We start from the raw sequence: 25998 nt of genomic DNA on the forward strand, positions 1-25998 counted from the left end.
CACTTCCAAAACTTAGGGATTAGCATGCACTCTGAGCAGTCGAGGTTCAGACAATTTTGTTGTGTTTCACACGTTTCAAGGAAGAGATGATCAGTTTTGAACTTGTCGGAATGAAGTTTTGTCTGGTTTGAAAGAACTCTGTGCCTAGTATCAATAGCATGAGAAGCAAGGCCAGACTTGTCAGATTCTGAAAATGTAATATAGTCTTGATGTTCTTCTGTTCTGATCAAGGCATAACAGCCACTCTGTCCAAAATACCTTGGACAGAGTATCAGGTACCTTGACATGAGCGAGGTACCTGATAGACACCTGCTAAGGAAAGAGGTGGTAATGTATTCTTTGTAGATGGTAAGAAGGAAGACAGTTTCTGAGCTGGTTTAAAGGAAGTGTATGGATTGAATTTGTGAAGAATCCATGCTATTTGTTTGGAGGTTCCTTTAAGGTAGGGTGTTGAAATTCTTTTCATATCAGATTATAATCTGGTAGAATTATTATTGTACAGGTACCTCCAGGGAAACCAAAGACTGATTGCTGGAGACCCAAACTATTCACACAATCTGTTATACCTCTCCTTGAACCCATTAACAGACACAGTGCCAACAGCTGACTCTAGCAACCCATTCCATTCATTCACAATTCTTCCAAGTGAAATATCTAGCCCTCATGTGCCTACTAACCACATTTTTTACTCAACTTCCACGGATGACTTCCTGTTCTGCCCCCTCTAGCCAAGTGCTAAAACATTTCCCCTGCATTAATCTTATAAAACTATTTAAGTAACTTAAATGCTGCTATCATATCACCTCTTTTTTACCTATCAGTTAACTTCTGCAGCTCACACACCCTCAGTCTATCCTCATATGGAATGTTCCACAGACCACTCACCATCTTGGCCACTTGCTTCTATATCCTCTCTGCTACTTCCTCATCCCCAAGAAATTCAGGAGACCAGGCCTGAGCACAGTAATCCAGATGTTGGCTAATCTATTCTTCAATAGCCAAGTAATCTTATGAATTACCTAAGCAATATGTCCTCTGAACTTCACCTGTCTGTCTGCTACCAACTTTAAACTCTGGCTTCATCTATTTCCTGGTGTACAGTTACATCATTGTGGTACAAATCTTATAATCTGTTTATCCCAAAATGTATAACTTTATCTTTCACCACATGTAAACTGACACCCATTATCTTTTGCCCATACTGACAGTCTATTTAAATCGTCCTGCAAGCTCTCAACGTTGTGAGTGCTATGATGGTGAATGAAGTCAAGGCAAATTATGATAGATTTTGTGTAAATGTCAAATTGTGATGGACACGATGTTTAGGGCCTCCCTCGATGAGTCTAAGGACTCCTTGGAGTCACCTGTAAAATAATAATTGCCTTGATTTACTGTTACTCTACCTAATTTTGCAGAAAACAACTGAATATTTCCTTTCAGTTAATTGTATTAATACAATTAATACAATTGTATTAATTGTAGTTAATTGTATTAAGTATTCTAAGTATTGATTCACCAGAGTGGGCAACTCAAATAGAGGGACATAGTAGTTCCCTCTTTCGCAGAAGTCAATCAGTACAATAGTGTTTATTCTATTTCCAAATTCACTCACTCACTCTCTCTCTCTCTCACACACACACACACACACACACACACACACACACACACACACATGCTATTATTATTATTAAGAGAGACTTCCAGGAAGTCAGGGACTCATCAAGGGAGGCCACATACTGCACATGTCATGGTTGTCCTTGAATTCATTTACATTACTTGCACACACACAACATCCAGTGGCAATCCATTCCAGTCATGCACAATCTATGAGAAAAATATCTAGATCTCATCCCTTTCTTGGCAGCATTCATTCTTAGTTTAAGAGGGTGCCCTATCATCCTTTCCCCACTCTTCATCCCTTTCTTCTATTTGCTAGTGCCTGCAGTCTACAAATTCTCAATCTGTCTTCATAATCAGTATTTCACAATCCTGATATCATTTTAACACATCTTCCTTTGCACTCACCCTCTCTACCCCCACCCCTGCCCTCACTATATCAGAATCATCATGGAAATAAGGAGACCAGACCTGTGCACAATAGTCCATGTGAGGTCTGATTAAGGCCTTGTAAAGAGGCAAAATTAGTTCCTTATCTCTATATGACTTTATCATATAAAGTGTTGAAGTATTTCCCCTGCATCCCTCCTATGAAATCTTTTAAGTAACTGGAACATCTATATATCATATCCTCCCCTTTTTTTTCACCTGTCAACCAACATTTTAAATCCGCAACCCCTCAACCTATCCTCATTGGAAGCATTCCACAGACCACTCACTCTCAAAGTTTGTTTCAGCATTGCAATTATCCTCTGAGTTTTATTTGCAATCTTTACTATATGGTCTTTTAACTTTGCTTCCTATATGCTAAAACTCCAAGAACTCAGCCTGATCAGTTTCTTCTAGCACAATCCTGCTGATATTATATGACATTGGCTATTTAATCACACCGAAGTGTATAACTTTACATTTACCAACATTGAACTGATAACCATTTTCCCATGCCCATGATTATGAATCCCCAAGGTTTGGTTCCTGTTCACAAACTCTTTCATTTTGACTTGAATAATGTTTGTGTATTTTAGTCTACAGTTCACATCTGAGAGCTGCTCAACTTTTATTCACTTTAAAACTTTCTTACATGTTCTTCTTTTCAATATATGAAATTCAGTTTTATCCTGCTCAAGACTAAATGGTGATCACTTCCAATTTCAAATCCTCTGGACACTAGTGTCCTGCACCAGAGAGAAAACATCACTATCAACATAGTCTCATTGACTTTTCTTATTCCTTGCCTCTTTTCTCCATGTGAATTTGTGCAAATTGTTATGTTGGAAAATGGTGTTAGTAATAACCAGTCCATGATTCAACGATGACTTCTAAGGCCGGAACAGGCCATGCTAGGCCTAAATCCTTGATATGCATGATGATGATGTTCTGAGTAGAAACCCAACAGGTATTCGCCATTGTTATTAGCTTTGCTGTTTTCTCCGAATTTTCTCAAAACATTTTTATATGTCTGACAATCATTCCCTACTCTGCTATTTAGATCCCCAACAAGGACCAACTTTTCCTTTTTCATTGTGTCAGTTGCTTTCTCTGAAGTCTCAAAAAATTCCTCCAGTTCTACCTTAGCAGAGCCAGTTCTACCTTAGCAGAGCCTTCTGTGGGACCAGAGGCACAGATAAGTCTCATTGTCCAATTCCCCATTCTGATATTTGTCCACATCATTCTATTTGAAATTGCCTGCCATTCAAGATTATCCTTGTATTTAGTGTTGAATACTATGGCTACTTCTTGTTTTCCTTGATTGTCTTTGCCTGAATATAACATTTTGTATTTATTGTTCAGAAAGATCTCACCACTTTTTGTCTTTTTTTGTTTCAGTCACCCCTATTATGTTGATCTGGTACTTAACTAATTCCTCAGCTAGCTCCATTTCTTTGCCATTCAGGCTTCCTATGTTGATAGTACTGATCTTGAACTATGGTGACATTGAATTGGGATGTGTTTTAGGATTTGTTCCAGTAGCTGACTTTTTGCTGCATGCCCCGGTTCTCTGGTGAAAACAACAGGAGGCCCTTGTTTAACTGGGTGATGTCCCAGCCTTCATAAAATTCTGTCGTGTTGTACCATCATTTTTTTATGGTTTAAGCCAATAAGAATACAATTTGGCTGGCTAAATCCCATATTGCCAGCCCATCCTCGTTCGTTCAGTATCCAGGTAGATACCTAACAGGGTGCACCATGAGAAGATGAGGATTGGACATCAGATCAAAAGTGCTGTTCGGTTCTTCGCCTTCCTTTTAAAGGTTATGTGGAGGTTTCCTCTCAGTTATACAGCTTTGACCCTTAAGCACCCCCCCCCCCCCACCACCATTATTCATGTAATACCTATTATACCTCTCCTTAAACTCATTCACTGTCAAAGCACTCAGAGCTACCTCTGGCAATCCATCCTAGTCATTCACCACTTTCCAAGGAAAAAATCTAACATCTTTTACTAATTGCACTCTTATTCAACTAATAGGGAAAATTCCTAGTTCTATTTTTCACTTGTCAAGTTATTGCAAAATTTCTCTTGTATCAGTCTTATAGAGTTCCTTTATTAACTTGTAAGTTTCTATCATGCCACTCTTTTCTGCTTTTTCAATGGAACTTCACTTTGTTCTTATAGGAGACATTTTTCAGACTTGTTATAATCTTAGCCACTTTTCTCTGGATCCTCTCCACCCTGCTAAATCCCCAAGAAACCCTGTATCTTGGGGATTGAGCAGGGTTGAGAGGTGGCCATTACATAGCCTTATAAGGAGGGATAATAACCTTCTGTCTCTTAGATGTTATTCAGTATTTAAGTATTATTATTATTATTATTATTATTATTATTATTGCACAACCATCTCCATGGAGTCCTAAGACTCATCACGCAAGAACCAAACTTGAAACCATTAACAGACAAAGCACTTACATCGAGTCCTCACAGCTTGCCCAACTTCCATTGTGACCTCTTGTTTTGCTCTCTCTAATCAAGTGTTGAAGTATTTCCCCTGCATCCCTCCTATGAAATCTTTTAAGTAACTGGAACATCTATATATCATATCCTCCCCTTTTTTTTCACCTGTCAACCAACATTTTAAATCCGCAACCCCTCAACCTATCCTCATTGGAAGCATTCCACAGACCACTCTCTCTCTCTCTCTCTCTCTACATCACCCCTTGATTAGCTTTACCATACCCAACTTTGCATTACCAAGATGAATATCTCCCTTCAAATTATTTTCTATCATTTATGTACAAATTAAACAGCAGTGGTCCAAGCACAGAGCCCTCTGTTACACCACTAGTCATCTGCGTTCTACTGGATTCTGATCCTCCATATAATACTTTTTGGTATAAATTATGTGGATATTAAATCCAACATCATTTCAAAGCCGAATACAGAAACTATAAAAGTTTCGTGCGAAAATTGACCAGAGTCGATTAATGTCTAAGCTATTCATAATCCTTCTGATTTCTTTCTGATGAAAAATTAATGGAGGCACGAAGTGAGCTTTTCTTGGTATTGCTGTTATCATTTATACACCATAGATAACCATAGAAAATCACCTCATACATTACCAAGAAGGATTCCTGTCATTCTTTTCCTACATTTGGCCCTTATTGACATTTTTGCTGTGTTGTGGTCTCAAACCACTTGTAATATTTTTTTTTTTCTTGGACTGCCAAGAAATTAATTCTAAAAGCACAAAAATATTGCTAATCTGATCAAGTCTTGATTTTATTGAAGCTTATGTGTTGATTCTTTGTTATATAGGTTAAAACTTGCAGAAATGACTATTAAGAAATTGAATTGCATTACTTCTACCTTTATGTTGACTTCATAGGCAGCACCATTAGGGAATATAATCACAAAGTTGATAACAAAGCATTAAGCAAAGTGATAAAATAGGTTAAATGCATGTTGTTGATTTATGCTCACATGTAGACCCACACTTTGCCGTGCAGGCATTCGAAACCAAGAATCCTACAGAATAGATTGGTTACTCCATATTCCAGATGTGTCTTATGTCTGTAGATGCATGTGTTTATGGGGCTAGTTTGCCTGTTCTAGGGGATGAAAAACATGAGTTTCTGGGTGGAAAAAAAACAACAACAAAAACCTATCTCCATATCAGACCAGCTAACTTGCCTTTAGTGAAAAGAGACCAGATAAAGTTTCCTCACATTGTGGATGGGAATCGAACCCAGGTCTTTCCGAACAAGGGGCTTCGTCTACACTGACTGAGCTTCAGAGGCTCAGGTTAACAGTTTACATATTTTATATCTGCACATTGGTCTTAGAAATGGATATTATTTCTGGGAAAACTCCCATGTTATTCCTCATAAGAAACTATTATATTTACAGCTATTTTGCCTGCTTCTGTGTAGGAGTGCCCCTGTTTAAATGTCATTGGCTTTTTACTCACGGATTCTTAGGGCATTATAGATGTATATTTACCAATAAATATATGTAGCCTAAAGGAAGAGAAATTTACACATACCTTTTTTTTCTGGGTGTTGTGGCTTTTCTTCTTTCTGCGATGTGCAAACTACTGTGTGTGTGTGTGTGTGTTGGGGGGGGGGTTGCCAATGTGGCAGAATTAAAATAGAAATGGAAAAAACCCGGGTTTTTTGAATAATATATATACACATATATATTATATTATTAGGGATGGGCGGAGCATTTTTTATATTTATATAGGGTGGGAAAGGGTGAAAGGAGTTGAAAACAGCAACTGATTTTAAGGTGGGGATTGTGGGAAAGGGGGTTGACGGGATGCAATCCATTTCGACTATGCTTGGTCGTCGCCTGAACACATGGAGGAAGTGGATGCTATGTCAGGTCGGTTAGGTGCTTCTGCTTTTGAAGTGTTTATGTTATTGCCTATTGGTCAGGGTTGTGACCTCAATTTTATATTGTGGAACTTCCAAACCTCGGAGATTATGTAGAGTCTGTGGACATTGATAGAGTTCGCGTCACATTTTATGGCTATTGTTTCATTGTCTTGTCTTGTCTGTTTACTATGATTGCCTTGTCGATCTGCAGGGTATGTTTTTGGTCAAGGGCGTGAACAGCTATTTCCGTTTTTCCTGTGCTTTGTATTTGATTTTTCTTTTTGATGTTGCGTTTTTTATTGTTTAAATGTTCTGGAACAGGGATGTTACAATTGCAGAAGTGTTCTTGTAGTCTTGCCCATAAAGACCTGATGGTGGAACCTGTGTAGGTGATATCACAGTCTTTTTGGCAGGGAAATTTATAGACTACGTTGTGGTGTTCAAATATTTCTTTTTGTGTGTGAGATTTAGTGGGTTTTAGGAGATTTGCCAATTTTTGGTTTGTGGTGAATACCAGTTTGTAGTCAGTATGTTTGAAATGCATTTATAGGCTTTGTGTGTGTTTTGGGTGTATGTCTCTTTTGTAAAGTTTATGCACTCACTGAATGTGTGATGTGCAACAATGACATATGCTTGTGTTGGTATGTGTGTTAAGTGAATGCTATTTTTAAGGTGTTTTTGTGATCGAGGGGGGTGGTGGTAGGGAGGTTATGAGTAGAGAGCCAATGATATGGGTTTTGTATAAGATACAAGTAAATTATGGATATTATTTCTGGGAAAACTCCAATGTTACTCCTCTTAACAAACTATTCTATTTATGGCTATTTTGCCTGCTTCTGTTTAGGAGTGCCCCTGTTTAAACGTCATTCACTTTTTACTCGCAGATTAACGCACACCTGTATATTCGGACAAATAAAAACACACAAAGACGGGTACCCCAACGAGGCCAATAGTCTCCTACAAAAACACCACCACAGCACCTTTATCAAAATTCATAGCAAAACTTCTCAAACCATTAATTACAATGCCTAACTTCATGATAAAAAACATGGACAACGTTTTCAAAAAAATAAAAAACCTAACCCTATCCCAGGAAGATATCCTCACTTCATTGGATGCGGCCTCTTTATACACCAACGTGGACGTCCCCAGAACTTTAGACATCGTACACACACACACACTACTCACAGAAGACCACACCCTGCACTCTCATACTAAACTAACGCCCAATAACATTATTAACTTAATAAAACTAATAATCTCGGCAAACTTCCTCAAGTTCAACAACAACGTGTATATTCAAATCTTTGGACTCCCCATAGGCCAAAACATCAGCGGACAACTAGAATTATTCCTAGCACACATAGAATCACTCCTACTCCATCTGGCATCACCTTTTATGGCAGATACGTGGACACTATTCTGTGCATTGGAAATCCTACACACATCACCACCTTAAAAGCATCCCTAAACAGTTACAGCAACAGACTAAAATTCACCATAGAAACCGAACAGAACAAATCCATCAATTTCTTAAACTTGACATTAATCAATTGCCATGAAAGTATACCACAAACCCTCGCATATCGGAAACTACCGCCATTTCCACTCATACCATCCATATTCCGTTAAAAAATCGGTCATCTTATCACAATTCATAAATGCTTACAAATTTTCAACCAATCATAGTTATCTAAATGAAGAAAGGAAAAAACTAACACAGATCTTCAAAAATCTCAACTATCTTACACAACTAATAAATTATGTAAACAGAACGCTGCCAAAACAACCCAAGTACCAAAACAAACTTCCCAGCAAAAAAAAATTATCAAACTACCATACATCTAAAACACATACAAAGCCTATAAATACATTATCATTATTATTGTTCCGGGCAACTCCAAGGAGTTGACAGACTCATCGAGGGAGGCCCTAACATCATGTCAAGAACGACTATTCGACATTGACACAGTATCTATCATACCTTGCCTTGAACTCATTCACGGTCGTAGCGCCCACAACAGACTCTGGAAGCTTATTCCACTCATTCACCACTCTCCAAGTAAAAAACCTAGCTCTAACACCCTTGTCAACCATGCTCTTGCCAAGCTTCCATGCATGGCCTCTAGTCCTCCCACCACCAGTCATATTTTCAAAAATATCTTCTGGATCAATCTTATAGAAACCCTTCAGTAATTTGAATGTCTCAATCATATCACCCCTCCTCCTATCGTCCAATCTCTGCAACCCACAAATCTTCAACCTATTCTCATAAGGTTCATTCCACAGACCTTCTATCATCTTGGTCACTTGTCTCTGGATCCTCTCCACTTCCTCCCCATACATGTTGTTTATTTTTTAACGGTATATATTAGAACACAGAAAAATAAGTAAATAATTAATTTACTAACTTATTCAGATAGAGGGTGCCAAAATCAGGACTCTAGTCTTTGTGGTGCTGCTACAATTTTGTTTAATTAGTCCTTGATTACACCATGTTGTTACAGTCTTGCGTATTGTGACAAACTGTTTTTTGTGCTCTGAAGATGCTGGTTATAACACCAGCGAAATATCAGTAATAAGTTAAATTAATTATTTACTTTTCTGTGTTCTAATATATACTGTTAAAAAATAAACAACATGTACTACGAACACATAAGTCTGTCCACACGCCTATAAATACATCTTCAAAACATACTGGTATTCACGCCCTTGAACAAAAACATATCCCGCAGATCGACAAGGCCATCATAGTAGACAGACAAGACAATGAAACAATGCCTAGAATATTACTATTATTACTATTATTACGGGCAACTCCAGGGAGTCATTAGACTCATCGAGGGAGGCCCCAAATCACATTCATCACAACTATCCGACATTCATACAGTATCTATCATATCTCGCCTTAAACTCATTCACTGTTACAGCATCCACACAGACTCGGGGAGCGCATTCCACTCATTCACTACTCTAAAAGTAAAGAACCCAGCTCTGACACGTTTACTAACCACACTTTTGCCCAGTTTCCATGGATGTCCCCTAGTCCTCCCACAACCAGCCCTGTTCTCAAAAATATCCTCTGAATTAATTTTATAGAAACCCTTCAGTAATTTGAATGTCTCAATCATATCTCCCCTCCTCCGCCTATCAACCAATTTTTGCAACCCATAAATCCTCAACCTGTTCTCATAAGGTTCATTCCACAGACCTGCTATCATTTTGGTCACTCACCTCTGGATCCTCTCCACCTCCTCCCAATCAAGAAGAAACCTAGGTGACCAAATCTGAGCACAGTAGTCGAGATTGGGTCTTATCAAGTCTCGATACAGAGGAACAATAACCTGCTTGTCTCTGCATGTCAACGTATTCTTCAGCAACCAAGTGATTTGATGAGCTGATTTGGCCACTTTTGCAATGTGTCCCCAAAATTTCAATTCCTTATCCACTAACACTCCTAAATCTCGTGCCTTATCAATTTCCTGGAGCTCGGTTCCACCAATGCAGTAAACTGCAGCCAATCTTTTCACCCCAAAATGCATAACCTTACATTTTGCCACATTAAATTGACATCCATTCTCCTTAGCCCAGACCTCCAATCTATCCAAATCATCCTGCAAAATTTTGACGTCATCTGCATTCACTATTTATGGAAATCACGGAAACAATAGTTGGAAACAAAAGTAATATCGGAAACAATAGCCATAAAATGTGACGCGAACTCTATCAATGTCCACAGGTCCTATATAATCTCCAAGGTTTGGAAGCTCCACAACATAAAATTGAGGTCACAACCCCGACCAATAGGCGATAACACAAACACTTCAAAAGCAGAAGCACCTAACTGACCTGACATAGCATCCACTTCCTCCATGTGTTGAGATGACGACCAAGCATAGTCGAAACGGACTGCACCCTGTCAACCCCCCCTTTCCCACAACCTCCCCTTTTAAAAATCAGTTGCTGTTTTCAACCCCTTTCACCCTTTCCCACCCTATATAAATATAAAAAACACTCCGCCATCCCGAATAATATAATATACATGTATATATATGTTATTCAAAAAACCTGTTTTTTTTTCCATTTCTATTTTAATTCTCCCACATTGGCACCCCCCCCCCCACACACACACACAGTAGTTTGCACATCGCAGAAAGAAGAAAAGCCACAACACCCAGAAAAAGGTATGTGTAAATTTCTCTTCCTTTATGCTACATATATTTATTGGTAAATATACATCTACAATGCCCTAAGAATCTGTGAGTAAAAAGCCACTCCTAAACAGAAGCAGGTCTTAGAAATGCTTATCTGGACCTTTTAGCAGTTCAGATGAGCTGTCATATCACATGGAATTTGAAACATGACTGGAGAAGGAAAGAGAATAAGTAATAGTATGCCACACACAAAAGATAGGATTTGCTTAAAATTTACATCTCTTATAGTTATCACTTGATATAGGTATAGAGTAAATAAAATAACATATGGATTTTTATTATTGAAATATATCAGAAAATTTTAATTGTTTTTGTGGGTATTTGTTGAAAGGATTTTATGAGTGCTATCATTTTCTAGAAATAAAACTTATTTTGCAGGTCAAAGATGGACGTAAATATATTGCTGATCCAGAAATACATCACTTGAATTGGGAAAAAGGTGTTAACTTCTGGTGTTATTTTTGTTGTTGTGAAGTAGACAAACATATGATAGATGAAACTATGACAATTTGTTGCCAAGGATTGATTGAGCATTTAAGTTGGTATGCAATTTTTATGATTTAAAAATTTGCTTTTATTGTTTGTTATTTGTTTAATAAATTAAGTATCTTTCACACATTAGATAAAATAATTTATTATATGCAGCAAAATACAATCATTTTGATCAAAAATGTTTTCTCTCCTCCCTTTTCCCATTTCAAATGCATTATCTGTAATGTACTTAGGAATGTACTCTAAATGCATAATCTGTGGAAAAAAAAAAAAAAATTGCAAGGTATGTATTATATGGAATTGAGTCATGAAAAAGCAATTTCTTTTTCTTTTTTTTTTTTGCAATGACCCCACTTCATATGAATTTACAAAATAATGTTTTAAATTTCATAGATAACACTTAATATTTCAGCTTTATTGAAACAAGAAAACTATTTCAAGATGTTTGTCAAAACTTTTTTTTTTATATGCATAAAAGAAAGGGTTTTATTGCTTTCTATGAAGTTAATTGTTAATTATGGCTGACCTGTTGGGGGATTCAAATCCCACTGTTGATTTATTGGATATTTGTGATTGTATTTAGGTGGAAGTTGAATATCATTGCATGGTTTGAGACCACCATCCTGCTTATTGGAGGACTCAAGTGGTTTAAAAAAGTTCCATGTTTAATCTGTAGAGTAAGGTTTCTGGACCAGGTAAATAATGGATTAAAAAAAATAAATAAAATGAAATTAAAAAATAGAAAAAAAAGCCTTAAACCACTCACAGCACTAATGTACTTTAGATTTACATAAAAACATTTTTGTGGAATTGAGCATGGGAAAATGGATGTCATTTCAATGTCAGTAAATGTAAAGTCATTCACTTCGGCATGATTAGATATCCAGTGTCGTATTATATTGGTGGGATTATGTTAGAAGAAACTGATGAGGCCAGGGATCTTGGAGTGTTAGTTGATAGGAAGTTGAAGTTCAGGGGCCAGGTAGCAAAGATTGCAAATACAACTCAAAAGATAATTGCAATGATGAAATGAACTTCACATGTAAAGATAGGGATGTTATTTTGCCTCTTTTCAAGGCATTGATAAGACCTCACTTGGATTATTGTGTGCAGGTCTGGTCTCCTGATTTCCATTGTGATTCTGATATACTGGAGAGAGCGCAAAGGAGAGTGTTAAAAATGGTATCAGGATTGTAGAATACTGATTATGACAGATTGAGAATTTGTAGACTGCAGACTAGCAAACAGGAGAAAGAGGGGTGATATGATTCAGACTTACAAACTTCTGAAAGAGTTATACAGGATTTCAATTAATGGAATTTTTCAATTTATGGAGGGTGGGGAAAGGACAAGAGGGCATCCTTGGAAGCTAGGAATGAATGCCGCCAATCAGGGGATGATGTGTGATTGGAATGGATTGCCATTGGATGTTGTGAATGAATGCAAGAATAAGCATGATAACTGGTGCGTGTAGTATGTGGCCTCTCTTAATAATAATAATAATAATAATAATAATAAATTTAGTTTAATCCTTTATCCAAGTATAAGCAAACAAAGTTTGCACCTGAAGTATCTTCAGGACTGAGGCAACTCTTGGCAAAGGTGGACCAAGCTCTCATCACTCCTTGTCTCCCATAATGCAAAGCACATCTTCTTGCAGGCATGTATAATGCTATGCATTAAAGGAAGGGCCACTACCCAGACCGGTTTTGACCTTTATTGAGGTCTTGTCAGTGGGAGCCAGACCCAGAAGTGGTGATACTAAGGCAGAAACAATGGAGAAGTCATATTTACCTCTACGAGTTGCCAAAAGGTGTACCACCTTATTATTAAATTACTCTGGATTTAGTGAAAGATGTTGGAAGTTTTTTCCCACTTGTTAGACTAAAATAAATTTAGTTTAAATCTTTATCCAAGTGTAAGCAAACAAAGTTTTCACCACGAGTTGCCTCAGTACTGAAGATACATAAGGTGCAAAGTTTGTTTGTATACACTTGAATAAAGGATTAAACTAAATATATTATAGTCTAACCAAGAGGGAAAAAACTTCCAATATCTTTCTTTAAATCCAGAGTAATTTAATAATAAGTTGAGACATCTTTTTGCAACTCGTATAGGTAAATATGAATTCTCCATTGTTTCTACCTTAGTATCACCACTTCTGTGTCTGGCCCCCACTGAGGAGACCTCAATAAAGGTCGAAACCGGTCTGGGTAGTGGCTCTTCCCTTAATGCATAGTATTATACATGTCCACAAGGAGATGTGCTTTGCATTATGAGAGATACTGAGACAAGGAGTGATGAGAGCTTGGTTCACCTTTACCATGAGTTGCCTCAGCCCTGAAGATACTTCAGGTGCAAACGTTGTTTGCTTACACTTGGATAAAGGATTAAACTAAATTTATTATAGTCTAACCAAGAGGGGAAAAAACTTCCAATATCTTTCTCTAAATTCAGAGTAATTTAATAATAAGGTGGTACAGCTTTTTATTTGGCAATTCGTATAGGTAAATATGACTTCTGCATTGCTTCTGCCCTAGTATCACCACTCCTGGATCTGGCTCCCACTGACAAGACCTCAGTGAAGGTGGAAACCGGTTGGAAGCTTGGGTGATGAATGGTAATGCTGTAGCCCATGAAGTTTTAACTGAGTCGGCTGTTGCTGTCACCCAGGTCCTGAGTGGTGGTGGTGGTGGTGGAGGGTAATGAATGGCAGTGCTGTAGCCCATGAAGTTAACTTAGGCACGGCTGTTGCTGTTACCCCTCAGATGAGATATGACCAGATGAGCAGCTCTGCTCGGTTGTGGGATGAGCCTGCCACAGTGTAGAACCAACCGGTTCTGAGAGTTCTCAGTGGCAGGATGAGCCTGTTACTGAGGGGAACAGTGCTGAGTTTTTGGAATTTGACCTGTACTTGAACATTCAATAAAGGTTGAAATTGGTCTGGTTAGTGGCCCTTCCCTTAATACATTAGCATTACACATGTCTGCAAGGAGATGTGCTTTGCATTATGAGAGATACTGAGTCAAGGAGAGCTTGGTCCACCTTTACCTCGAGTTGCCTCAGTCCTGAAGATACTTCACTCGCAAACTTTGCTTACTTACACTTGGATAAAGGATTAAACTAAATTTATTATAGTCTAACCAAGTGAAAAAAATCTTCCAACATATTTCTCTAAATCCAGAGTAATTTAATAATAAGGTGGTACACCTTTTGGCAACTCCTATAGGTGGAAATGACTTCTCATTGCTTCTGCCATCGTATCACCACTTTTGGGTCTGGCGCCCAGTGACGAGACCTAAATAAAGGTCAAAACCGGTCTGGGTAGTGGCCCTTCCCTTAATGCATAGCATTATACATGTCCGCAAGGAGATGTGCTTTGCATTATGGGAGATACTGAGACAAGGAGTGATGAGAGCTTGGTCCACCTTTACCACGAGTTGCCTCAGTCCTGAAGATACTTCAGGTGCAAACTTTGCTTGCTTACACTTGGATAAAGGAGTAAACTAAATTTATTATAGTCTAACCAAGTGGGAAAAAACTTCCAATAATAGTAATAATAATATCATGAATTTCCTGATTTCTACCCCAAAGGAGTGTTCAGCTTACTATGGCAGCACTATATGGTTAAGTTTACATTATTAATCTCCTATCAACAATTTTCTTTCAAATCAATCCGTTACTTGTGAGTAATCCAATATTGTCATATCTAACATTTTGTGCTTCTAAGGCACTAATTGCGTTGTAAAGTATAATGGTAGAAAATGAATCTTTTTTTTTGTAAAGTTGCTATTCCTTATATAAATAAGAGACTATCAGAAAAATATTTTCCTACTCTAGATCACTGGTCATCAGTCTTTAGGTCACATGTAGCCTTCACCCTGGAATGTTTTGCTTACACATTAACTGCTAGCCATCTGAAGCTAGTGACTTTGTATCAAAATTAATTTATCTGTTAGTTTAACTACTCATCTGGCCTTGACATGTATACATATCAAGTTTGTATAGATGCAGAATGCCCATTAAAATTATAATACCTTTCACATATTTAATGTATTGACATTTGTGCAGTTAATTGCAAAATAAAATTGTAGAACAGCAATTATTTCCAATATTAAGATTTAAGAAACTTAAAAAGAGCCGAATAAATATATAATTCTTTGAAATACTGATTTAAGCTTTATACTTTTATTAATTTGATTTTATTAATATTGTTGTGTGCCTGTTTACTTATTGCATTTTTTGTTTGTTCATAGTGAGAGTCATCATACTGCTACTAAAGCATTTTGGTGGAATAATCATCTGAACAAAACTCTTCTTGCTGATTATGTAATAACTGAAGCTGAGTTGCAATGGTTTGTATTTTAAAAATCTTTAATAGAAATATTTTTTATATCATATGTATGCATAATAGATACTAACCTTAATAAACCCCTAAGGGACAAGAGAAATAATTTTGTTATAGCTCAGCGTTCACTATATTGAATTTAAAAAAAAAAAAAAAAAAAAAAAAAAGAAGCAACCCCAGTCCAAAGAAACAAGGGTGGCAGGATGATATTCATCATCGATTTCCTAATTTATATCCCAAAAGGATGTTATGTCAGCACTAAATGATTTGTTTACATTATTATTAATCTCCTATCAACAATTTTTCTCCAAATCAGTCTATTACTTGTGAGCACTCCAATATTGTCATATCTAACATTTTATGCTTCTAATCCACTTCTGACTGAATCAATCCATCTAGACCTTGGTCTTCCTCTGATTCTCTTTCTTACCATCTTGGCATCAAGCACCTGTTTTGCTAACCTTTCTTCACCCATTCTATTTAAGTGGCCATACCACCTTAGATTAGCTATGCTGACACATTCTTGAATGCTAATAATATCAAGTTCTTTTCTAATACCTTCATTTTGAATATGATTCTGCCATTGATGCCATTGGTTCACTCTCCTTTTCTAAGAATCCTCGTATGTAGTCTTTGATCAAGTTCTTTATTTCTAACCCAACTCTCAGATCCATAACTTAAAACTGGTTTAAATGCCATCTTGTATACTGCTAGTTTAGTGTTTGGCTAAACTAGCAGTATATATATATATATATATATACAGGGTGTTCGGGATAAATTTGACAGTTTCGTAAGGAAAAAGAAAATCTTCTTTGTATCTATTAAATTTAATGAATTGACAAAAAAACATTACAGGCAGAGTTAATTACAATACTATCAACAAGATTTACTCAAAATAACCACCATTAGCATCGATCACAGCTTCAATTCTGCTTCGGAACCTCGAACAAGCTGATGCTACAGTCTCCCTGGGAAGGGCCGCAAAAACTGTTTTAATTTTATCCATTAACTGGGCTTTTGTATTACTGGAAGTGCGATTGGTGTCTTTTTCAACTGCGCCCCATACAAAATAATCCATGGGGTTAAGGTCTGGGGAGTTTGGAGGCCAAACATTTGGACTGGTGAAGTCGTAGAAATTTTCAGACAACCATTTTTGACTTTTCCCAGAGGTGTGGCAAGGGGCCGAATCCTGCTGCCATACATACGGCCTACCATTGGCTACCCTTGTTATCCAGGGCTTGACTACAGTTAGCAACTCCACGAACAAAGCCCGAATTCCAATGCCAGGGTTCTTCAACACCTGTTCCTGCAGATTTGCGAGGAATTCTGCTGTACGAACGCAATCAGATCGTCTGCTAGGGATCTTTCTTCTTGCTACATCCTCGTAGTCACCATTGCAAGTCTCTAGTTCATGCCTGATTGTTTTTACTGTATTCAGGGAGCATTGGGCAGCAGTCGTAATATCCTTATTTTGATGGCGGGCACGAATCATCATGATACAAGTTATTCTCTTCCATGATTCAGGTGGGTTCCAGCTATCCATCCTTTCTGACATCTTGTATATGAATGAAGAAGGGTCCAAACTTTTAAATGAAGAGAAGTGTGTGTTAATACATGTAACTTACGGAAAAATATAATTAATTATAAATATGTCAAATTTATCCCGAACACCCTGTATATATATATTATGTATAAATCTAACATTTCAATTAAATGTTAGAACCATACATAAAACATACAAAATGACAACTGCAAAAGGTACATGTGCCAGTTATAATAATTATTATTATTATTACAGGCAACTCCAATGAGTCCTTAGACACCGAAGGGGGCCCTAAACGTCATGCCGAGAAACCTATTCAGGATTTGTGCAGTATCTATCATATTTTACTTTGAACTCATTCACACTCATGGCACCCACAACAGACTGGCAGCTTATTACACTCATTCACCGCTCTCCAAGTAAAAAAATCTAGTTCTAACACCTTGCTAACTACACTCTTGCTCAGTTTCCATGGATGATCTCTATTTCTCCCACCACCACACCTGTTCTGAAAAATTTCCTCTGCACTAATCTTGTAAAAACTCCTCAGTAATTTGAATGTCTCGATCATGTTGGAAGTCTCAATCATATCACCCCTTTTTCCGTCTATCAACCAGTTTCTGTAACCCACAAATCTTCAACCTATTCTCGTAAGGTTCATTCCGTAGACCAGCTACCATCTTGGTTACTCTCCTCTGGAACCTCTCTACCTCCTCATCACCAAGAAACCATAGCGCCCAGATCTACGTGCTGTAGTCAAGATGACGTCTTATCAAGGCTCGATAAAGAGGAAAATAACCTAAAATGCATTACTAAATGCAAACACATACAGTACATACTTTATATATATATATATATATATAGATAGATAGATAGATTACTTTATCACATAACAAAAACATATTCCTCATTAAATAAAATTTTCACTAAACATGTTGTATGTGCCATCCAGTCATTTTTGACTCTTGGTGATCCTGTGAACAAAGGCTCTCCATCCCACTCGGCCTCTTGACCTTTCTTTCAGTAATTGTAAGTTCAAGTTGGTAAGTTCTTTTATGTTGTCCATTCAACTCTTCTGTGGTCTTCATCTTCTTCTCATTCCCCAACATTGCCTTTTCCAGTGATTCATCAGCTCACATAACAGCACAAGTGCCAAAGCATTCAACAAAATATGGCACAATAGACTTCTTTTTAAATTCATGCAAGCCAAGTTCCCATTAAGATAGTCAGATAGTACTCAACAATCGCAAACTCCAGATGAAGCTACAGGGTACGCTCTCCAAGTAAAAAAATCTAGTTCTAACACCTTGCTAACTACACTCTTGCTCAGTTTCCATGGATGATCTCTATTTCTCCCACCACCACACCTGTTCTGAAAAATTTCCTCTGCACTAATCTTGTAAAAACTCCTCAGTAATTTGAATGTCTCGATCATGTTGGAAGTCTCAATCATATCACCCCTTTTTCCGTCTATCAACCAGTTTCTGTAACCCACAAATCTTCAACCTATTCTCGTAAGGTTCATTCCGTAGACCAGCTACCATCTTGGTCACTCTCCTCTGGAACCTCTCTACCTCCTCATCACCAAGAAACCATAGCGCCCAGATCTACGTGCTGTAGTCAAGATGACGTCTTATCAAGGCTCGATAAAGAGGAAAATAACCTAAAATGCATTACTAAATGCAAACACATACAGTACATACTTTATATATATATATATATATAGATAGATAGATAGATTACTTTATCACATAACAAAAACATATTCCTCATTAAATAAAATTTTCACTAAACATGTTGTATGTGCCATCCAGTCATTTTTGACTCTTGGTGATCCTGTGAACAAAGGCTCTCCATCCCACTCGGCCTCTTGACCTTTCTTTCAGTAATTGTAAGTTCAAGTTGGTAAGTTCTTTTATGTTGTCCATTCAACTCTTCTGTGGTCTTCATCTTCTTCTCATTCCCCAACATTGCCTTTTCCAGTGATTCATCAGCTCACATAACAGCACAAGTGCCAAAGCATTCAACAAAATATGGCACAATAGACTTCTTTTTAAATTCATGCAAGCCAAGTTCCCATTAAGATAGTCAGATAGTACTCAACAATCGCAAACTCCAGATGAAGCTACAGGGAATTAGATTGCTGGAATATAACATCATGGCAAGCATCCTCCAGGGCTCCATACTATCACTTCTGCTCTCTGGTATCTATGTGACTGACATCTCATATACAGTTGTCACTACAATAACCCTATATGTAGATGATACTGCAATAATGGTCTGTTCCTTGTAACCTAGACTGGCAACCAAAAAACTGCAAACTGTAGTCTCAGTATTAGAACAATGGTTCAAAAAATGGTGAATTGAAGTTAATGAAGACAAGTGTCCCTGGAGGGTGAATGTCAACTTCTGTTTAGCAATCACCACCTCCAAGGAGCATTCTGTCTTTATATTCTCTAAAATTTTCTTATTGGTCACTCTTGCAGTTCATTAAATTCTTGATAGTCTTCTCCACACCCATAATTCAAATGAATCAATTCACTTTCTGTCTTTCTTCTTAATAATCCAGCTAATTTTTGTCAGGTTTAACATCGCTTTTTTTTTTATCCATAACTATTCTTCCTTTTAATTCCATCTTCACATTTACCATCATTTCTGATTCTGGATCCCAGTAAATCATAACTTTCAGCAATTTCTATTTTTATCTCTCTCTAAAATAAATTCATTTAAATGCCAGAAGCCATCACTTTTGTTTTGCTGATGTTTAAGCCCAGCTTTGTTACGTTCCATCTTAACCAATAGAATCAATTGCCCCAGTTCTTCCTTAGTATCTGCTATGAGGGTTGTCTCATCTGCATATCCTAAATTATTTTATTTTTCTGCTACCAATCCTAATTCCAACTGGATCTTTGTCTAAATCGGCTATTATCATAATATATTCACTATAAATATTACAAAGGTCGGGTAAGAGTATACAACCCTGCCGCTCCCTTTTTCCAGTCGGGCACTGTATGTTTCTCCAAAGTCTGTTTTTTACTTGATACGAGAGCTGTATGACAGCTCTCGTATCAAGAGAATTAGATGTTCATGTATTCCCATTGATTTCATTACAATCCACAGTGTTGTGATTCATGCAATCAAAAACTTTCTTATAATCAATAAAACAAATGAATACTCATCATCATCATCATCAGATTCCTGCCATGTACCCTCAAGGGGTGTACAGGATATGACAGTACTACATGAAAAAATTACATCATTACTAACTTCCTATCTACAATTTTCCTCCAAATCAGTCTGTTACTTGTCAAGACTCCAACATTATCAGATCTTATATTTCTATCGTCTAAGGCACTTTGTACCGTATCAATCCACCTATATCTTGGTCTTCCTCTGGGTCGTTTTCCTGCCAACCTGGCAGAGAACACTTGTTTTGCTAATCTTTCCTCTCCCATTCTATTTAAGTGACCATACCATCTGAGATGAGCTCTGCTAACGCATTCCTGGATGCTGACAATGTCGAGTTCTTTCCTAATATCCTCATTTTTAATATGATATTGCCATTGATGCCATCTGTTCATGGCTCTAATCTTTCTCAGGACTCTCATATCTGCGGTCTCTAGTCTTTGGTCAAGTGTTTTACTTCTGACCCAGCTCTCAGATCCATAAGTTAAAATTGGTTTGAACACAGTCTTGTATACAGCTAATTTAGTGTTCCGACTAATTTCTTTCTTATTCCATATGAATTTATTCAATTGACTTCCCACCATACCAGCTTTGCTGATTCTGTTGTCTATTTCTATATTTAGTTTACCATCTTCAGTAAAAATTGTGCCTAAGTAGCTGAAATGTTTTACTTGTTCCACAGGTTCTCCATTCACAACACAGTTGACATTTTCAATGATTCTGCCTATTTTCATTGTCTTTGTCTTTTTATTGCTGACCCTCATACCATATCTATTACAACAGCTATTCAATTTAGTCAGAGAATCTTGCAGACTTGTAGCGGATTTATTTAGAAGTATAACATCATCCGCATAAAGCAAAGAGCTGACATTAACATCTCCAATTTTGATATCAGGTTTAATACCACATTCCTTCATAATGTGATCCATATAGATAATGAAAAACAGAGGGGATAATGTACATCCTTGTCTCACACCAGATTTAACATTAAACCATCTTCCTGTACTTCCTTCAATTCTAACTGCTGACTCACAACTCAAATAAAGACTAAGTATTGCTTGATATAATGCCCCATTGACACCATATAACTGCAGCGTATTGAATAGATTCTCTCTTGGCACCTTGTCATATGCCTTTTCCAAATCGACAAAACTTAAATACAGATCTTTGTTATATTCCCATGCTTTCTCGACTATTTGTCGTCAAGTGAAGATCTGATCCTGACAGCCTCTATTTGGCCTGAATCCAGCTTGTTCTTCACCAAGCTTTTCTTCCACAATTCTTCTCAACCGTTTCTCAAGTATACTTGCATAGATCTTGCCAGGAACACTCAGTAGGGAAATACCTCTGTAATTCTCACATTCAGTTTTATTTCCCTTTTTATATATGGGTACTATGAGAGCTCTACTCCAATCATCGGGAATTCGTCCCTCTGTCCAGGCTTTCTGAACTATGCAGTGCAACCACTGTAAGACTTATACCACCATACTTCAGCATTTCTGGTCGAATATCATCTACTCCTGCTGCCTTTCCACATTTCAAGCCTTTGATGGCTTTTTCTACTTCAAGTATAGATATGTATTCCTGACTGCATGCCTGGTCAGTGTTTTTTATCACTGTGCTGTCATCACTGCTTGTTTCATTTAGCAGTTTTTCAAAGTAATTACTCCATACTTCAAGGATATCTTTTTCTCCTGTTTTTATTTCACCTTTATCATCTCTAATTCCTTTTACAGCACTCTTTCCTCCATTCCTAAGCTTCTTCAACAACCTCCAGAATATTTTGCCACCTTCTTGATATTTATTTTCTATATTCTTGCCAAAGTCCTCCCATGACTTTTGTTTAGCTAGTTTTACACACTGTTTAGCTTTCTTACATTTGTCTCTGTATTCTGTAAGAGTAAAAGCTGACTTATTTGCCAGGAACTTTTGATATGCTTTCTTCTTTTCCTTCACTGCCTCTTTAACTTCCTGTGTCCACCAGGGAGTTCTGATTTTTTTATCTTTGCACACAACCTCACCACATGCCTCTCTGGCAGAATCAATCAATGTTTCCTTCAGAGTTTGCCACTGAATCTCCAAGGTTTGATTTCTGTTCTCAAACTCTTTCATTTTCTTTTCAATAATATTTCTGTATTTTAGTCTACAGTTTACATCTGAGAGCTGCTCAATTTTTATTCGCTTTAAAACTTTCTTACATGTTATTCTTTTCAATATGAAATTCAATTTTATCCTGCTCAAGACTAAATAGTGATCACTTCCAATTTCAAATCCTCTGTACACTCTGGTGTCCTGCACCAGGGAGAAAACATCACTATCAACAATAACATAGTCAATGAGACTTTTCTTATTCCTAGCCTCTTCTCTCCATGTGAATTTGTGCACATTTTTATGTTGGAACATGGTGTTAGTAATAACCAGTCCATGTCCTGAGCAGAAATCCAACAGATATTTGCCATTATTATTAGCTTTGCTCTTTTCTCCAAATTTTCCCAAAATATTTTTGTATGTCTCACAATCATTTCCTACTCTACTATTTAGATCCCCAACAAGGACCAACTTTTCCTTTTTCATTGTGTCAGTTGCTTTTTATAAAGCCTCAAAAAATTCCTCCACTTCTACCTTAGTAGAACCTTCTGTGGGACCATAGGCACAAATAAGTCTCATTGTCCAGTTCCCCATTCTCATATTTGCCCACATTACTCTACTTGAGACTGACTGCCATTCAAGAAGATTAGCCTCGTATTTTGTGTTGAATACTATGGCTACTCCTTCTTTTCCTTGATTGTTATTGCCTGAATATAACATTTTGTATTTATTGCTCAGAAAGATCTCACCAGTTTTGGTCTTTTTTGTTTCAGTCACCCCTATTATGTCGATCTGGTACTTATCTAATTCCTCAGCTAGCTCCATTTCTTTGCCATTCAGGCTTCTTACGTTGATAGTACCGATCTTTAACTCTGGTGATGTTGAGTTGGGGTTTGTTTTCAGATTTGTTCCAGTAGCTGACTTTTCGCTGTTCGCCCTGGTTCCCTGGCGAAAACAACGGGGGCCTTGTTTAACCGGGCAACGCCCCAGCCGGCATGAAATTTTGTCATGTTGTACCATCATTTTTTATTTTGGTTTAACCAATAAGAATACGATTTGGTCGGCTAAATCCCAAATTGCCAGCCCATCCTCGTTCGTTCAGTATCAAAGTAGATACCCAACAGGGTGCACCACGAGAAGGTGAGGATTGGACATTAGGTCAGAAGCCCTGGTCGGTTCTCCGCATTCCTTTAAAGGCTATGTGGAGGTCTCCTCTCCGTTATACAGCTTTGACCCTTAAGCACCCCACAAATGAATACTTCCTTCTGAAATTCTCTTATTCTATCCATAACCCATCTCATGTTTGCTATTTAGTCTCTGGTTCCTTTGCCTCTCCTAGCACCTGCCTGTTCTTGTGACATTTCTTTATTCACTACTCCAACCTTTGTTGGATCACTTTCAGCATAACTTTCCTTGCAGGATGAGAAAAATATTGTAAAAGAAAATAGGCATGCGCATCAAATATAGTTGTGATCTACTATTCTCGGAACTCTTGAGGACTATGATATCAGTCTCGAGTGATACCAATTCCCATTCCTAGTAATTAATACTTATAAATAGTAAAATTGCGACATAACGCACGTTATATAAATAGTAAAATTGTGACATAATGCACATTATGTGCTCAGGTATTACTGTCAGTGCACAATTCAGCGATTTGTTCTGATTAATTTAATAACAGTGATATTTTGTATTTATTAAATTACCCCATAATTAGTAAAAAGTCAAGTCAGAAAACCCCCACTTAAGTTATTTTAAGAAAGATGAAACCAATAAGCATAGTAGTGAAGACACCAAACAACAGAATCGTCGATTTCTGCAGAGTCTATTATGTAAAACGTGCGTCTAAACACTGCTTATCGAGTATTAACAATGATTGGTTTAAAAAATTCCATTGGGTTGTGGTGAAAGATAATGGAATGATGTGTTCCACATGTATGAAATATGGAAAGAGACGACACACAAACAAGGAAGTGACTTGGGTAACTATGCCATGCACAAGACTTCGAAAAGAAAGCTTGGTTGACTGAACAAAGCAAGTTACATACTGATTCTTGTTCAGATATAATTGAAAAACGTATACTAGAAGAAATTGGAATAGGGCAAATTGAAAAATCAATTTCAATTTTGAATGACTTGTGGAGAGATGCTTTTCTGGGAGCATTAAGATCTATGTTAGCGAAAAATGCGTTACCACATATTACATTATTTGAAAAATTGCTTGAGCATTGCAAGGCTATGGGCTGTTCCTACTTAGAACATCTTAATGTTGGTAAAAATGCACATTTTACCTCAGAAAGAATAATGCAAAAGTTGATTGATATTTTAGCATCAGAAATTAGATCTGAAATACTGAAAATTATACATTCTGCAGATTATTTCAATGTTTTATGTGATGAAACTACAGGCATCTCAGTTTTAAAACAACTGATTGTGTACATTAAATATGTTTGTCAACTTAGAAAAGAGGTCAGGGTTAGTTTTGTATCAACTTGCAATATCAAATACATCAACTTCATTGATGGCAAAGCTAGCTTTGCCATCAACTACTAACTAACACCAATTACTAACTAACAAAGTAATTGAAACCCTTGACATTCTAGGCTTAAAAACTTGTAATCTGGTGGACATAGGATCTGATGGAGCAGCTGTCGTGATTGAAAAGCAAAAGGGAGTTGAAAACTGCTCAATGATAAAACAGATGGACTCATGGTCAACTGTCATTGTGTAAACCAATGACTGGCTCTTGCTAGTGCCCAAGCAACTGCTGAAGTGCCTTATTTAGTCATGTTTAATGATATCTTAATGCAATTGTTTTTCTTCTTTCAAAATTCCTCAGTCAGGATGGCTGGTTTAACCCAGATCCAAAATATACTGAACAGTCCTCAGATTAAACTTAAAATGGCTAGTGACACTAGATGGCTGTCTCATGATTCTGCAATACAGTCTCTAAGAGAATGCATGGTGAGTGTTATAGCTGCATTGGAAAGAGAGGCCACCGAATGAAATGATATCGCAGCTGAAGGTTTAAGTAAATATATCAGAACATACAATTTAGTAGCTTCACTAATGATGCTTTCAGATGTGTTACCACATTTATCTAACTTGTCTAGATCATGGCAAAGGCAAGATATTGACTTAACTGAAATAGTGCCAGTGTTAGAAGCCCAGAAAACTATTCATCATGCAATTGAAAGACACTCTTGGCAGTCATTTTCAAAATCTTCATCAGCATCTTTCAGGTGAATAGTCAGACCTTCACATTGATTATTCAGATTCTAATGTTATTACTTTTAAGACTACAGTATATGATAAATATATAGACCCAGTTATTAAACACCTAGAAGCAAGATTTCCAGATATGCCAATCATTTCCTGCTTTTCAAGACTTTTCAGTGCAGAAAGTCATGATCAGCATGAGGCTTCCGAGATTCTTTTTGATTATTATTCTAGAAATGGAAGTCCTGCAGTTTTAAACTATGAAAGTACTAAACTAGAATGGTCAGTTGCATCAAAAATGATTAATGGACAGTCATACAAAAATCTAGATCCAAGACAAATACTGCTGAAATTAGTAACAACATCTGAGCTCAAAGAGTCTTTCAAATTTAGCAAAACTAGCTGCTGTAGGACTGGCTATACCTGTGAGCACAGCTGAATGTAAAAGAGGGTTTCTCTGCATTAAAAAGGATAAA

At 37.1% G+C, this 25998-nt stretch overlaps 1 protein-coding gene across 1 annotated transcript in view; it reads left to right on the forward strand.

Annotated features, from left to right (window-relative positions):
- LOC150108244 (centrosomal AT-AC splicing factor-like) overlaps window positions 1–25998 on the forward strand; it is a 107789-nt gene that overhangs the window by 9175 nt on the left and 72616 nt on the right. The window contains exons 2-3 of the mRNA XM_090415697.1: window positions 11025–11188; window positions 15395–15493. Coding sequence (XP_090271823.1) covers window positions 11025–11188; window positions 15395–15493 — 263 coding nt within the window. The remainder of the gene's footprint in view (window positions 1–11024; window positions 11189–15394; window positions 15494–25998) is intronic.

Source organism: Typopeltis vanoorti, chromosome 3 (assembly GCF_054136105.1).
Source record: "Typopeltis vanoorti isolate ZY-2024b chromosome 3, IOZ_Tvanoo_1.0, whole genome shotgun sequence".
Taxonomy (NCBI): Eukaryota; Metazoa; Arthropoda; class Arachnida; order Uropygi; family Thelyphonidae; genus Typopeltis; species Typopeltis vanoorti.